Below are 15323 nucleotides of genomic sequence, written 5' to 3' on the forward strand. Positions count from 1 at the left end.
GGCCTAACAAAAGAGCAGGCCTCCCTGCTAGTTTATCCCCTGCCCTGTGGCCCTTTTCCAGGTTGTGATGGATGCTGGCTTTGTAGCCCTTTTCCAAGTCTAAAGGTGTGCTGGAGGTTTTCTGAAGCACCCAGAATTTCTGTGGGAGAGCAAAGGGGCGACTTGAGATTTTTCCGGTTGGATTTTCTTCTCTGTGACATAGTTCTGAATGTTTGAGTTCCTCGAGGCTCATTCTCCTGAAGGGGCTTCGTTGTGCCCTTGTTTTTTTTGGCCTCCATGAATAAATTAAAGGATGCCTTAAATGAATTAAACAAATGAGTCACCTTTATTTTCTCAGTGAATTCAGAAAAGTCCACCAGGAGCTCTCTGTGCAGAGCAGAATGTGATCAGGGGCTTTTATTTTTAGAAAGCAAAAACAAGGAGAAATAAGGATCAGTTCTAAGCCTACCCTGTAGGTTCATTGCAAACATGCTGAAGAAACACGTTTGGGAGATTATTGTTCCATGCAGGGTGTTTTCCTTCCTGAGCGGTGGGGCTGTTGAGGACGGGGCGTTTTGGAAATCTCTCATTCCCGGGGTCTCCAGAAGTGACCTGACACGTGGCAATAATAACAAGCACAACAACTGCAGATTTTGTGTCCAGTCAGTGACAGGATGATGTGGGTAAAGTGAGGGGCCTTTGAAAAGCCAGAACATTCAGAAGGATCTGAAAACCCGTTCCCGGATCCCTCTTTGTGTCCAGTGCCCGCAGTCGCTGCTCACGGCCCTGCCCAGGGTGCCATATTTTGGGACGCCCACTGGGAAAGCATGGCTTCGAGACGCCCTTTGAGAGGCCCCTGATGGAGGAAAACACAGCGCCTGGCCCTGAGAGGACGTCCCCCTTCTGGGGAGGACCGCTAAGTTCAGGCCTTGAGCTTCCCGGCAGAAGGCCTTCTTCCAGGGTTGCCCCACCAGCCACGGGGCTACCCCTTTTTTGTTGTGGTGGGGGTCTCAGGGACCACCCCTCCAGCTGCCCCCCTGTGGCAGGACCTGTCCTTCCTTTCGGCAAGCAAGGCGGAGGCTGACATGTGAGCAGCCCGGGCTTCATGGGGAAGCATGGTGGAGGTTGTGACGTTCCTTTTCTTTTCAGGAAGGTCCCGGGGAGTGGTCTACTCTGGAGGCAGAGGTTCTGATGAAGGGCCACGAGGTCTGCGGCACCAAGAACCCAACACCGCATCAGATTTTGTTGGACACCCGATTTGAGTTGCCCTTTGGTGAGTGTCGCTGAGTAGCCCTCAGACTCCCCGTGAAGGGGCCACCAAGAGGCGTCCCTGCTCTTCGTTCGCCTGAGGCTGGTCCACTTAGGAGTCTCTTTTTAATCTAACGCCTTCCTTCTGCACTGAGCGCCAATTAAAAGACACTGAAGATGTTGCATTGAGCAGGATGCTTGCCAGCCCTAGGCGTTTTCCTTCCAAGGCAGCACTTTAAGGAGGGGAACTGTATAGACAGGGATGGCCCCGTTCAAGTGGCCTGGCGAGCAGGAGCCTCCGTTTAGCGGATTGGGTCCGGAGCAGAGCCGCCGTGGCTGTTCGGTGCAGCGGGACCCATCGTTGTTCGTACAGCCGGCAAACTCTTCGGTTGAGGGTCTCATGGGGTTGGGGTTGTCCGAGGCCATCCTTGACAGTGAATTTCTCCAGGAACCGAAAAAGGAGTGCTCAGGCCACTTGTAGGCAGAGAGAGGGGGAAGATGTGAGGCATCACTTTGGTCCCTGGTCTTTGTTACCAGGACTCTGTGTGACAAACCCAGACCTACTGGGATCTGCCACACGTTAACTAAGCTGCCACCAACCATTCCCTATAAGAAGTCACACAGACCAGGGATGGATTTTCAAACAAATAAAAGAATAAGGTTTATTTAAAACACACAGGGAAAATAAAATGATTAGGTGAATAAGATATAGTAACGTGGCTTAGTCTCATTCATACATGCATACAGTTTGGTTCACACAGAACCCTTCACTTGAAGCACAGACCCTGAACCTATCAGTTCTGGCTAACCATTCAGACACCTGAACCTATCAGGTTGGTACTGACACACAGTAGTACCCTGTCTGACACACAGACTCCCACACCAGCTTCTTCTTCCCAGCTGCTGCTTCTTCACATCCCAGCGTCTAAACTTCTCCACACACGCATCACATATATATACAGTACAGCCCCTCCTCCTGATGTCCCGCCTTCCACTCCCCATAGGATGGAACTTTCCCTCCAAACCCATGACAGACAGGTAACATCAGTGCTGTATGTAACACCTCCCCTCTTTATAAGTTGTTTTGTAGGGGGAAAGCTAACGTGCTTTTTCCCAAAAAACAACCTGGATAAAACACACAACAACAGTTATACATACCATATCATACTTACTTATACTTACTGTTACATACAGCACTGATGTTACCTGTCTGTCATGGGTTTGGAGGGAAAGTTCCATCCTATGGGGAGTGGAAGGCGGGACATCAGGAGGAGGGGCTGTACTGTATAAATATGTGATGCCTGTGTGGTGAGGAAACACACACTAAGGGAGAAGCTAAGCAGACGAAGCAGCAGCTGGGAAGAAGGAGCTGTTGTGGAAGTCTGTGTGTCAGACAGGGTACTACTGTGTGTCAGAGTACCAACCTGATAGGTTCAGGTGTCTGTTGGTTAGCCAGAACTGATAGGTTCAGGGTCTGTGCTTTAAGTTAAGGTTCTGTGTGAACCAAACTGTGTGAATGTATGAGTGTAACTAAGCCACGTTACTTTATCTGATTCACCTGATTGTTTTATTTTCCCTGTTTGTATTTGAAATAAACCTTATTCTTTTTATTGTTTAAAAATCCATCCCTGGTCTGTGTGACTTCTTAAAGGGAATGGTTGGTGGCAGCTTAGTGTAACTGTGTGGCAGATCCCAGTAGGTCTGGGTTTGTCACATTGATTGGTGTCCAGCGTGTGGGATACGTCTGGTCCAGTTGTCCAGCGGTCCAGCAAAGCCTTGGCAAGTGTGCCCAGAGCAAGGGGGGTTTAGTCAGGGACAGTCTGAGGCGCGTAGGTAATCTTCTAGGTGTACCTCACGGGGAGGTGCACTAGTGGAAGAACGTGCCAACTGGGGAGACTTAGATTAAGGTGCTCTGAGGCAGCCTAGTTTTGGCGGGAAAAAGCTGAGGCAAAACTGCATAGCAACAGCGAGCTAGCTTGCCAGCTGAGAGGCCCAGCAGAGGGGGGTAGGCTCTGACTCGATACTGTTGCAAATTTAGTGCTGAAGAACAGCAGCAATCTCTAGGGAGAGCTGGTTCTGAGGCAAGAGGAAAAAAGTGGTCGTTTTATTTTGAGGCTTGACTTTTTAAAGCAGCTTGTTCTGGGGGGGGATTATGCCCTTGACTCGAAGCAAAGTAGCAGACATGAGTGAAGTGAAAGACCCCCAGATTGACCAAGGTTCTGAGGAGGAATTTGGCTCAGTGCAAGGTGACAGCACAGGAGAGCAAGACCCAGAACTCAGAAAATTGCTCATAGCCCAACAGCATGAACTGAGGATGAGGCAATTTGAAGTGGAGGAAAGGTTAGAGAGAGAAAAAATGGAGGAAAGGGAAAGAGAGAAACAAAGGCAATTTGAAATAGAGAGATTGGAAAGAGAAGAAAGATTGGAGAGAGAGAGAATGGAAATGGAGAGGGAGAGAGAGAAAATTGCTCTGGAAAAAGAGAGAATGGCGTTTGAATTAAGAAAACTGGAAATGATGAACCAGAACAATAATAACAATCGGGATTCTGAGGGAGGCCAACTGTCTAAGGCTGACCTGAAGAAATTCCCTGTGTACCACAAGGGAGATTGTCCCGAGGTGTTCTTTTCCTTAGTGGAAAGAGCGTTTGTGGACTTCTCAGTGAGGGAGACTGAGAAGATGACCATCATGCGGTCTTTAATCAGTGGTAGCCTGGCTGAGGTTTATGCCGAGATGCCTGAGGAACTGATGAAAGATTTTGCAGAGTTTAAAAAACTGGTGTTTGCCAGACATGGGATAAATGCGGAGCAGCTGAGACAAGGATTCAGGTCCCTCACCAAGAAGCCAGAGCAGACTTTTACCCAAGTGGGGGCCCAATTGGTGAGGCTGCTTGAGAAATGGCTATCGCAGGAAGGGACAGAGACCTATGAACAGCTTAAAGACTTGATAGCACTGGAACAGTTCTATTCAGTCCTGCATGGGGAATTGAAATTCCAGGTGAGGGAAAGGAAACCAAAATCTGTGGCACAAGCCGCAGAGATCGCTGATTTTATCTTCCAAATAAGAAAGCCCTTGGGTGAGGGGAAATCTGTAGGTAAACCCAAAGAAACCTACAGCAAGTACTCTCAGGGACCAGGGAAAAGCCAGCAAGGGGGAGGGGCCCATGGTGAAGGGAAGCCCTCAGACATGAAACCAAGACCTCAGATTTTGGAGGGAAAACCAAAACAAGATGAGAGAGAATCAAAATACACCAGAAAATGTTATTTCTGTCAGGGAAAGGGTCATCTAATCTCAGAGTGTGAGAAATTGCAGCAGCTAAAAGGAATGGTGCCTCAGGAGTCTAGTGGGACCAAGCCAAAAGCTGTGTTCTGTGTCCAGAAAGAGCAAGGCTCAGTGTCACAGAGGGAGCCTGTTGCCATGGCTACTCAGTCTGGAACAGCTACCTATGCTGATCAGGCTGAGGAAAATGGTCCTCTTATAGAGGTAAAGCGCTGCTTGCTGGTGAAAACAGATTCTCAGTTGTTTGAGACGGCAGGGGTGGACGTAGGAATACTTGACCGTCAGTATAGGGGGCTGCGGGACACTTGTTCCCAGGTAACCCTGTGCCATCCAGATATCATCCCTAGGGAGTTTATAATCCCAAATGAGAGCATGAAGGTGGCAGGGATTGAGGGGCAGGTAATCTCTCTGCCAGTAGCAGAGGTACCTGTCAACTTTCAAGGCTGGAGGGGAGATTGGCGGATAGCGATTTCATCGACTCTGCCAGCAGCCGTGCTCGTGGGAAATGACCTGGCTGAACATGTGAAACGGGTGCTAGTGATTACACGCTCACAAGCCACCACAGGGACAGTTCAGGGGGGTAATGATGAGCCAGAGACGGAAGCAGAGGGGAGTTCAGAAGCTGTGGTGGAAACCCTAACCACAGACAGCAGATTTGGACAGGAGCAAAAGGCAGACGCCACTCTCCAAAAGTGTTTTGAACAGGTGACTGACGCCCAGCTAACACCTGAAACCCCAGTGAGATTCCTGGAGAAAAAGGGGATTTTATATAGAGAAACCCTGAGGAATATCTCAAAAGGGGGAGATGGGATCAGAAGTCAGCTGGTGGTACCTGAAAAGTATCGCCCCATGATCTTACAAAGGGGGCACTCTGACATGTTTGCTGCACACTTAGGAGTGAACAAAACACAGCAGAGAATCACACAGAATTTCTACTGGCCTGACATAGGGAAGCAGATCAGGGAGTTCTGTAAACAATGTGATGTGTGTCAAAGGCAGGGGAATAACCGCGACAGGACCAAAGCAAAGTTGTGCCCTTTGCCTGTGATTGACACTCCGTTCAAATGCATAGGGGTGGATATTGTGGGACCTTTGCCCAAGGCCACAAAGAGGGGGAACAGGTTCATTCTAACCATTGTGGACCATGCCACAAGGTATCCTGAAGCCATACCCTTGACTAACATTGAAACTAACACAGTGGCCGATGCTTTGGTGGGGTATATGTCCAGGATGGGATTTGCCTCAGAGATAATCACAGATTTGGGCACATCGTTCACATCAAAGCTCATGAAACGCTTATGGCAAATCTGTGGAATTAAGCACAAGGAAACCACTGCCTATCATCCGGAAAGTAATGGGTTAACTGAGAAGTTCAATGGGACTCTAATGCGCATGATTAGGGCTTACTTGGCAGAGAATCCAAACAATTGGGACCAGAAGCTGCAATCCCTTTTGTTTGCTTATCGATCAGTGCCACAAGCCAGTACCGGGTTCAGTCCATTTGAACTTTTATTTGGAAGAAGGGTGAAAGGGCCCCTTGATTTGATCAAACAAAATTGGGAGCAGATCACCCAGGATGACCCACAAGACGTTGTGACTTACATAGACACCTTGATGAATGACCTAAGGAGAAATCTAGAGCTGGCAGCAGAAAACCTGCAAGCTCAGAAGGTCAGACAGAAAACATGGTATGACCACAAAGCTAGAGAGAGGCACTTTGACCCAGGGGAGGAAGTGCTTTGGCTTAGGCCCTGCAGAGAGAATAAACTGCAGCTCAAATGGGCAGGACCATATAGGGTCATTTCCAAGATGTCAGACCTGAACTACCTAATAGAGCAGGAGGAGAACCAGGCAAGGAGGGTGGTTCATGTGAATGCCCTAAAACCCTACTACAGAGGGGAGCAGAGGGTTTTATTCGCGATAAAAGCAGCTGAGAGTGAGGAAGCGGAATTACCCTTCTGGGAGGGTAGAGGGGAAGTAAAATACAACCCAGAGGAGGTAAAGATCAGTCCTGCACTCACCCAAGACCAGCAGCAAGAACTACAAATGCTGCTTAGTAAATATCAACAGGTGTTTTCCAACAAGCCGGGGATAGTGAAGGGAGTGATGCATCGGATCCACACAGGGGATGCACCCCCGCAGGCAGTATCCCCATACCGAGTAACGGGACCCTACAGGGACAAGGTGCGGAAGGAGCTGGACGAGATGCTGAGGGAGAACATAATCGTCCCCTCTTCTAGTCCTTGGTCCTCTCCGATAGTCCTTGTGGACAAGCCTGATGGGAGCATTAGGTTTTGTGTTGATTACAGGAAATTAAACCGTGTAACCACTCCTGATGCCTACCCAATGCCCAGGCTAGACAACCTGATTGAAACCATAGGGGGTTGTCGGTTCATCTCATCATTGGACCTGGTAAAGGGATATTGGCAATTAAGAATTGATCCCAGGGATCAAGAAAAGACTGCCTTTTGCAGCCCTTTTGGTCTCTATGAGTTTCGAGTCCTGAGCTTTGGTCTCAGAAATGCACCAGCCACATTCCAAAGGCTGATGGACCAGACCTTGGCAGGGCTTAGTGACTTTACAGTGGCCTACATTGACGACATAGGGATCTTCAGTAATACCTGGGAAGATCACCTGATACACCTGGAGTTAGTGCTGCAGAGGTTAAGTGCAGCAGGGCTAACGGTAAAGGCCAGCAAGTGTCAGCTGGGTAGCCCAGAAATAAAATACTTGGGTCACATGGTAGGGGGAGGAATGATAAAACCCCTGGAGGCCAAAATAGAAGCTGTTCGTGATTGGCCTAGACCCAACACCAAGAAAAAAGTCAAATCATTTCTTGGGTTGGTGGGCTACTACAGAAAGTTCATCCCGAGGTTTAGCGAGATTGCGGCTCCGCTGACCGATCTGACGAGGAAGAAGGCTGATGACCGCATCCCGTGGACCAGCGACTGTGAGGCGGCGTTCCAGAGGTTGAAGGAGGCGTTAATCGACTATCCTGTCCTGCGTGCTCCAGACTTCGACCGGGAGTTCATCATCTACACCAATGCGTCTAACAGCGGGGTAGGAGCAGTTCTGTGCCAGGAGGATGAGAATGGTGACCAGCATCCAGTGTCCTACCTGAGTAGGAAACTTCAAAAAGGTGAGAGACATTTGGCAACCGTGGAGAAGGAGTGTTTGGCCATAGTCTACGCGATCCAGAAGGCCAAGCCTTACATCTGGGGAAGACATTTTATTCTGTGTACTGACCATTCACCATTGCAATGGTTAAAGACAATGAAAACCCACAATAGCAAACTTATGAGGTGGGCTTTAAACCTACAGGACTATGACTTTGAAGTGAAGGTGGTCAGAGGGTCAGTGAACTGTGTTGCTGACGCCTTATCAAGAAGACCTGAAGATTGAAGACGGCGAAAGAACATGGACTATGTGTATATATTGATGACACAAAAGTTAAATGTACCTGTTTTTTGAATTTGGTTTGTATGAATAAAGGTAAATTAATGTAATGTATATGGTAAATGTTTAAATGCCTATTTGCTATGGTTTAACTTAGAGTGTAAGTATGGTATTATATGGTATGTATAAATGTTGTTGTGTGTTTTATCAAGGTTGTTTTTTTGGTGAAAAGCACTTTTAGCTTTCCCCCTACAAAACAACTATTAAAGAGGGGAGGTGTTACATACAGCACTGATGTTACCTGTCTGTCATGGGTTTGGAGGGAAAGTTCCATCCTATGGGGAGTGGAAGGCGGGACATCAGGAGGAGGGGCTGTACTGTATAAATATGTGATGCCTGTGTGGTGAGGAAACACACACTAAGGGAGAAGCTAAGCAGACGAAGCAGCAGCTGGGAAGAAGGAGCTGTTGTGGAAGTCTGTGTGTCAGACAGGGTACTACTGTGTGTCAGAGTACCAACCTGATAGGTTCAGGTGTCTGTTGGTTAGCCAGAACTGATAGGTTCAGGGTCTGTGCTTTAAGTTAAGGTTCTGTGTGAACCAAACTGTGTGAATGTATGAGTGTAACTAAGCCACGTTACTTTATCTGATTCACCTGATTGTTTTATTTTCCCTGTTTGTATTTGAAATAAACCTTATTCTTTTTATTGTTTAAAAATCCATCCCTGGTCTGTGTGACTTCTTAAAGGGAATGGTTGGTGGCAGCTTAGTGTAACTGTGTGGCAGATCCCAGTAGGTCTGGGTTTGTCACACTTACATTCTAAGTTAACCATAGCAATTAGGCATTTAAACATTTACCATATACATTACATCAATTTACCTTTATTCATACAAACCAAGTTCAAAAAACAGGTACATTTAACCTTTTGTCATCAATATATATACATAGTCCATGTTTCTTTCGCCGTCTTCATTCTTCAGGTCTTCTTGACAAGGCGTCAGCAACACAGTTCACTGACCCTCTGACCACCTTCACTTCAAAGTCATAGTCCTGTAGGTTCAAAGCCCACCTCATAAGTTTGCTATTGTGGGTTTTCATTGTCTTTAACCATTGCAGTGGTGAATGGTCAGTGCACAGAACAAAATGTCTTCCCCAGATGTAAGGCTTGGCCTTCTGGATCGCGTAGACTATGGCCAAACACTCCTTCTTCACGGTTGCCAAATGTCTCTCACCTTTTTGAAGTTTCCTACTCAGGTAGGACACTGGATGCTGGTCACCATTCTCATCCTCCTGGCACAGAACTGCTCCTACCCCGCTGTTAGACGCATCGGTGTAGATGATGAACTCCCGGTCGAAGTCTGGAGCACGCAGCACTGGATAGTTGATTAGCGCCTGCTTCAACCTCTGGAACGCCTCCTCACAGTCGCTGGTCCACGGGATGCGGTCATCAGCCTTCTTCCTCGTCAGATCGGTCAGCGGAGCCGCAATCTCGCTAAACCTCGGGATGAACTTTCTGTAGTAGCCCACCAACCCAAGAAATGATTTGACTTTTCTCTTGGTGGTGGGTCTAGGCCAATCACGAACTGCTTCTATTTTGGCCTCCAGGGGTTTTATCACTCCTCCCCCTACCATGTGACCCAAATATTTTGTTTCTGGGATACCCAGCTGCAGTTTGTTCTCTTTACAAGGCCTAGGCCAAAGCACTTCCTCCCCTGGGTTAAAGTGCCTCTCCCTGCCTTCCTGGTCATCCCAAGCTTTCTTTCTGACCTTTTGAGCTTGCAGGGTCTCTGCTGCTAGCTCTAGGTTTCTCTTTAGGTCATTCCTTAAAGAGTCTATATATGTCACAACATCTTGTGGGTCATCCTGGGTGATCTGCTCCCAATTTTGTTTGATCAAATCAAGGGGCCCTTTCACCCTTCTCCCAAATAAAAGTTCAAATGGACTGAACCCGGTACTGGCTTGTGGCACTGATCGATAAGCAAACAAAAGGGATTGCAGCTTCTGGTCCCAATTGTTTGGATTCTCTGCCAAGTAAGCCCTAATCATGCGCATTAGAGTCCCATTGAACTTCTCAGTTAACCCATTACTTTCCGGATGATAGGCAGTGGTTTCCTTGTGCTTAATTCCACAGATTTGCCATAAGCGTTTCATGAGCTTTGATGTGAACGATGCGCCCAAATCTGTGATTATTTCTGAGGCAAATCCCATCCTGGACATATACCCCACCAAGGCATCTGCCGCTGTGTTAGTTTCAATGTTAGTCAAGGGAATGGCTTCAGGGTACCTCGTGGCATGGTCCACAATGGTGAGAATGAACCTGTTCCCCCTCTTTGTGGCCTTGGGCAAAGGTCCCACAATATCCACCCCTATGCATTTGAACGGAGTGTCAATCACAGGCAAAGGGCACAACTTTGCTTTGGTCCTGTCGCGGCTATTCCCCTGCCTTTGACACACATCACATTGTTTACAGAACTCCCTGATCTGCTTCCCTATGTCAGGCCAGTAAAAATTCTGTGTGATTCTCTGCTGTGTTTTGTTCACCCCTAAGTGTGCAGCAAACATGTCAGAGTGCCCCCTTTGTAAGATCATGGGGCGATACTTTTCAGGTACCACCAGCTGACTTCTGATCCCATCTCCCCCTTTTGAGATATTCCTCAGGGTCTCTCTATACAAAATCCCCTTTTTCTCCAGAAATCTCACTGGGGTTTCAGGTGTTAGCTGGGCGTCAGTCACCTGTTCAAAACACCTTTGGAGAGTGGCGTCTGCCTTTTGCTCCTGTCCAAATCTGCTGTCTGTGGTTAAGGTTTCCACCACAGCTTCTGAACTTCCCCCACCTGCTTCCGTCTCGGGCTCATCATTACCCCCCTGAACTGACCCCGTGGTGGCTTGTGAACGTGTAATCACTAGCACCCGTTTCACATGTTCAGCCAGGTCATTTCCCACGAGCACGGCTGCTGGCAGAGTCGATGAAATCGCTAGCCGCCAAACTCCCCTCCAGCCTTGAAAGTTGACAGGTACCTCCGCGACTGGCAGTGAGATTACCTGCCCCTCAATCCCTGCCACCTTCATACTCTCATTTGGGATTACATACTCCCTAGGAATAATATCTGGATGGCACAGGGTCACCTGGGAACAAGTGTCCCGTAGCCCCCGATACTGATGGCCAAGTATTCCTACGTCCACCCCTGCTGTCTCAAACAACTGAGAATCTGTTCTCACCAGCAGGCAGCGCCTGACCTCTACAAGAGGACCATTTTCCTCAGCCTGATCAGCAGATGTAGCTGTTCCAGATTGAGTAGCCATGGCAACAGGCTCCCTCAGTGACAATGAGCCTTGCTCTTTCTGGACACAGAACACAGCTTTTGGCTTGGTCCCACTCGAATCCTGAGGCACAATTCCTTTTAGCTGCTTTAATTTCTCACACTCTGAGATTAGATGGCCCTTTCCCTGACAGAAATAACATTTTCTGGTGTATTTTGAGTCTTTCTCCTCTTGTTTTGGTTTTCCCTCCAAAATCTGAGGTCTTGGTTTTATGTCTGAGGGCTTCCCTTCACCATGGGCCCCTCCCCCTTGCTGGCTTTTCCCTGGTCCCTGAGAGTACTTGCTGCAGGTTTCCTTGGGTTTACCTACAGATTTCCCCTCACCCAAGGGCTTTCTTATTTGGGAAATAAAATCTGCGATCTCGGCTGCTTCTGCCACAGATTTTGGTTTCCTTTCCCTCACCTGGAATTTCAGTTCCCCATGCAGGACTGAATAGAACTGTTCCAGCGCTATCAAGTCTTTGAGCTGCTGAAAGGTCTCTGTCCCCTCCTGAGATAGCCATTTCTCTAGCAGCCTCACCAATTGGGCCCCCACTTGGGTAAAAGTCTGCTCTGGTTTCTTTGTGAGGGACCTGAATCTTTGCCTCAGCTGTTCCGCATTTATCCCATGTCTTGCAAACACCAGTTTTTTAAACTCTGCAAAATCTTTCATCAGTTCCTCAGGCATCTCGGCATAGACTTCAGCCAGGCTACCACTGATTAAAGATCGCATGATGGTCATCTTCTCAGTTTCCCTCACTGAGAAGTCCACAAACGCTCTTTCCACTAAGGAAAAGAACACCTCAGGACAATCTCCCTTGTGGTACACAGGGAATTTCTTCAGGTCAGCCTTAGACAATTGGCCTCCCTCAGAATCCCTGTTGTTATTATTGTTCTGGTTCATCATTTCCAATTTTCTTAATTCAAACGCCATCCTTTCTTTTTCCAGAGCAATTTTCTCTCTCTCTAACCTTTCCTCCTTTTCCATTCTCTCTCTCTCTAATCTTTCCTCCACTTCAAATTGCCTCATCCTCAGTTCATGCTGTTGGGCTATGAGCAATTTTCTGAGTTCTGGGTTCTGTTCTCCCGTGCTGTCACCTTGCACTGAGCCAAATTCATCCTCAGAACCTTGGTCTACCTGGGGGTCTTTCACTTCACCCATTTCTGCCATCTGGCTTCGAGTCAAGGGCATAATCCCCCCTCAGAACAAGCTGCTTTAAAAAGTCAAGCCTCAAAATAAAACGACCACTTTTTTTTTTCTCTCTTTTGCCTCAGAACCAGCTTTCCCTATAGATTGCTGCTGTCCTTCAGCACTACTTGCAACTGTAGCGAGTTAGAGTCTACCCCCCTCTGCTGGGCCTCTCAGCAGACAAGCTAGCTCACTGCTATTTCACAGTTTTGCCTCAGCTTTTTCCCGCCAAAACAGGCTGCCTCAGAGCTCCCTAATCTAGCCCCCAATCTGAGGTTACACGTTCTTCTACTAGTGCACCCCCCCGTGAGGCACACCTAGAAGATTACCTACGCACTCTCAGATTGTCCCTGACTAGACCCCCCTTGCTCTGGGCACACTTGCCAAGGCTTTGCTGTACCGCTGGACAACTGGACCAGTCGTATCCCACACGCTGGACACCAATCAATGTGACAAACCCAGACCTACTGGGATCTGCCACACGTTAACTAAGCTGCCACCAACCATTCCCTATAAGAAGTCACACAGACCAGGGATGGATTTTCAAACAAATAAAAGAATAAGGTTTATTTAAAACACACAGGGAAAATAAAATGATTAGGTGAATAAGATATAGTAACGTGGCTTAGTCTCATTCATACATGCATACAGTTTGGTTCACACAGAACCCTTCACTTGAAGCACAGACCCTGAACCTATCAGTTCTGGCTAACCATTCAGACACCTGAACCTATCAGGTTGGTACTGACACACAGTAGTACCCTGTCTGACACACAGACTCCCACACCAGCTTCTTCTTCCCAGCTGCTGCTTCTTCACATCCCAGCGTCTAAACTTCTCCACACACGCATCACATATATATACAGTACAGCCCCTCCTCCTGATGTCCCGCCTTCCACTCCCCATAGGATGGAACTTTCCCTCCAAACCCATGACAGACAGGTAACATCAGTGCTGTATGTAACAGTCTGCTCTAAAGAACAGCCTCTCTCTCTCTCTCTACCGCCTTTGGGCAGAGGGTGGGAGTCCTCGGGGTTCACAGGAGCCAGCTGAGAAGATCCGGCTAAAGGCGGCAGGGATTGGGAGGAGGTTGTTCAGGGTCCATGTCATTAGTAGCCAGGATCCACCCCGACCCCCTGCTTATGCTTGGAGCTTTTGTTGTTGTGCTTTATTTCCCAGATGAAAGAGCTCTTCCTCTGATAAAATGGACTGGGAAAAGGTGGTATGTACGGGTTTGCGTGAGAGTGTCTGTGGAGGAAACAAGGCTGTGGCGGAAGTCTCTGAAAAGCCCTCCTTGGTTTCTGAGCTCTCTCTCCCTCTGAGGTTTGCTTTCTCTTTGGAAGAGGGAGAGAACTGGCTGGCTGACTTCGTTTGGAAGCCTTGCACCTCTGCGGGGGCTTTAACAAAGCAAACCCACCAACCCCTCCCAAGATGCTGGGGCCTGGGAACATGAAGCATGTGGCGGTGGGAGTTAACACAGTGCCTGCAGATGCTGGATGGGCTCATTTCCCTACGTTAAATTTTTTAATTAGTGGTTTTTGGTGCCAGTTCTCATTGGGGGAAAAATTGGGATACGGTAAAGCCAATTGATACAATAGTAGAAGAGTGGTAAGCGCAGTAAAAAAAAAGCTTGTTTGCAAGTCAGGCATGGCTGGCATGGTCAAGGACATGTTTAGGAAAAGGCTGGGGCAAACAGGCAGGCCTCGGGTCGAAACCTCCTCATGTCGGAGGGAAGGTCTTTCTCAGCTCAGCCAGTCTGAGGGGTCCACATGTCAAGGGCCACCGACCCTTCTGAAGCTGTTGAATTTTCCAGTGTTTTGAGTTGCAGAGAGGCATGGCGTTTTGCTCTTCTCTCTCTCTCTCTCTCTCTCTCTGTCTTTCTGAGTGCCTGTGTGTGTAGTTTGTTTTCATTATTTAAATTTCGTAGTCATCTTATAACACAGTTCTTTTGGCAGCGTAGAATAGTACAGTGTAAAACCAGATTAAAACATGACATTAGAATTCAAAACCTATACGAATGATCAGGTATACAGTGGTGCCTCGCTTAGCGAGTGCACCGTATAGCGATGTTTCCGTATAGCGATCCCTTTTTCGGGATCGCTATACGGAAACATACCCGATCTTTGCAATGGGGAAAACCCGCATTGCGAAGATCGGGTATTGTGGCGGCCATTTTGGAGCCACCGAACAGCTGTTCGGCGGCTCCAAAATGGCCGCCGGAAGCCCGGAAATGGCTTAGTGAGGGCTCGAAAATGGCTGCTGGCAAGGGGAATCCTCGCTGAATGGGTAAGTAAGCAAGGTATTGGAACGCATTAAACTAAGTTTAATGCGTTTCAATACATTTTCCCTACCCGTTTAGCGACGATTCCGCATAGCGAGGGTTAATCCGGAATGGATTAACCTCGCTATGCGGGGCACCACTGTACTGCCAAGGGCAAATAAAGGCCTAATCAGTGAAGAACATTGGGCATCCTCATAAAGGCTGAAAAAGGAACAGCAAAAGCAGTGTGTATTGTTTGTTTATTTTATTTTATTTTATTTAGTCTAATTTATATGCCGCCCACACTACCCAAAGGTCTCTGGGCGGCTTACAACAATTAAAATATTACGTGCTGTCAGGTTGCTCCTCACTTACGGCAAACCTAGTGGGGTTTTTGACCCGTTCTGTGAGGTACGTGGAATGTGCAAGGAATGGTTTCCCGTTGGCCATTCCCCATTGCGTTTCTGGGGCTGAGCGGGGATTTAAACCCAGGTCTCTGGATTCCTAATTGGACTGCGGTGTCTACTGCACCACACTGGCTGCCTACAAAACTGAAAGACCAAAAGAATTAGCACGCACCTTGAAAAGATCATTTGAAATCTTTAAAGCAGATAGGAAGATATGAAAAGGCCTGGAAGGAAGGAAGGGGGGGGAAGCTGTGAACGTAGGGACGGGG

General features: G+C 48.0%; 2 protein-coding genes across 3 annotated transcripts in view; both read left to right on the forward strand.

The window, feature by feature from the left end:
* Window positions 1-15323, forward strand: part of LOC140705024 (uncharacterized) — an 80423-nt gene that overhangs the window by 35761 nt on the left and 29339 nt on the right. For both annotated transcript variants that reach the window (XM_078384187.1, XM_078384188.1), the window contains exon 5: window positions 1129-1252. In XM_078384187.1, coding sequence (XP_078240313.1) covers window positions 1129-1252 — 124 coding nt within the window. The remainder of the gene's footprint in view (window positions 1-1128; window positions 1253-15323) is intronic.
* Window positions 1777-8618, forward strand: LOC144586275 (uncharacterized). The gene has a single exon (XM_078384195.1). It carries the CDS (start codon window positions 3380-3382, stop codon window positions 7904-7906), a length of 4527 nt encoding a protein of 1508 aa, XP_078240321.1. The 5' UTR covers window positions 1777-3379; the 3' UTR covers window positions 7907-8618.

The sequence above is a fragment of the Pogona vitticeps genome, chromosome 2, assembly GCF_051106095.1.
Source record: "Pogona vitticeps strain Pit_001003342236 chromosome 2, PviZW2.1, whole genome shotgun sequence".
Classification (NCBI taxonomy): Eukaryota; Metazoa; Chordata; class Lepidosauria; order Squamata; family Agamidae; genus Pogona; species Pogona vitticeps.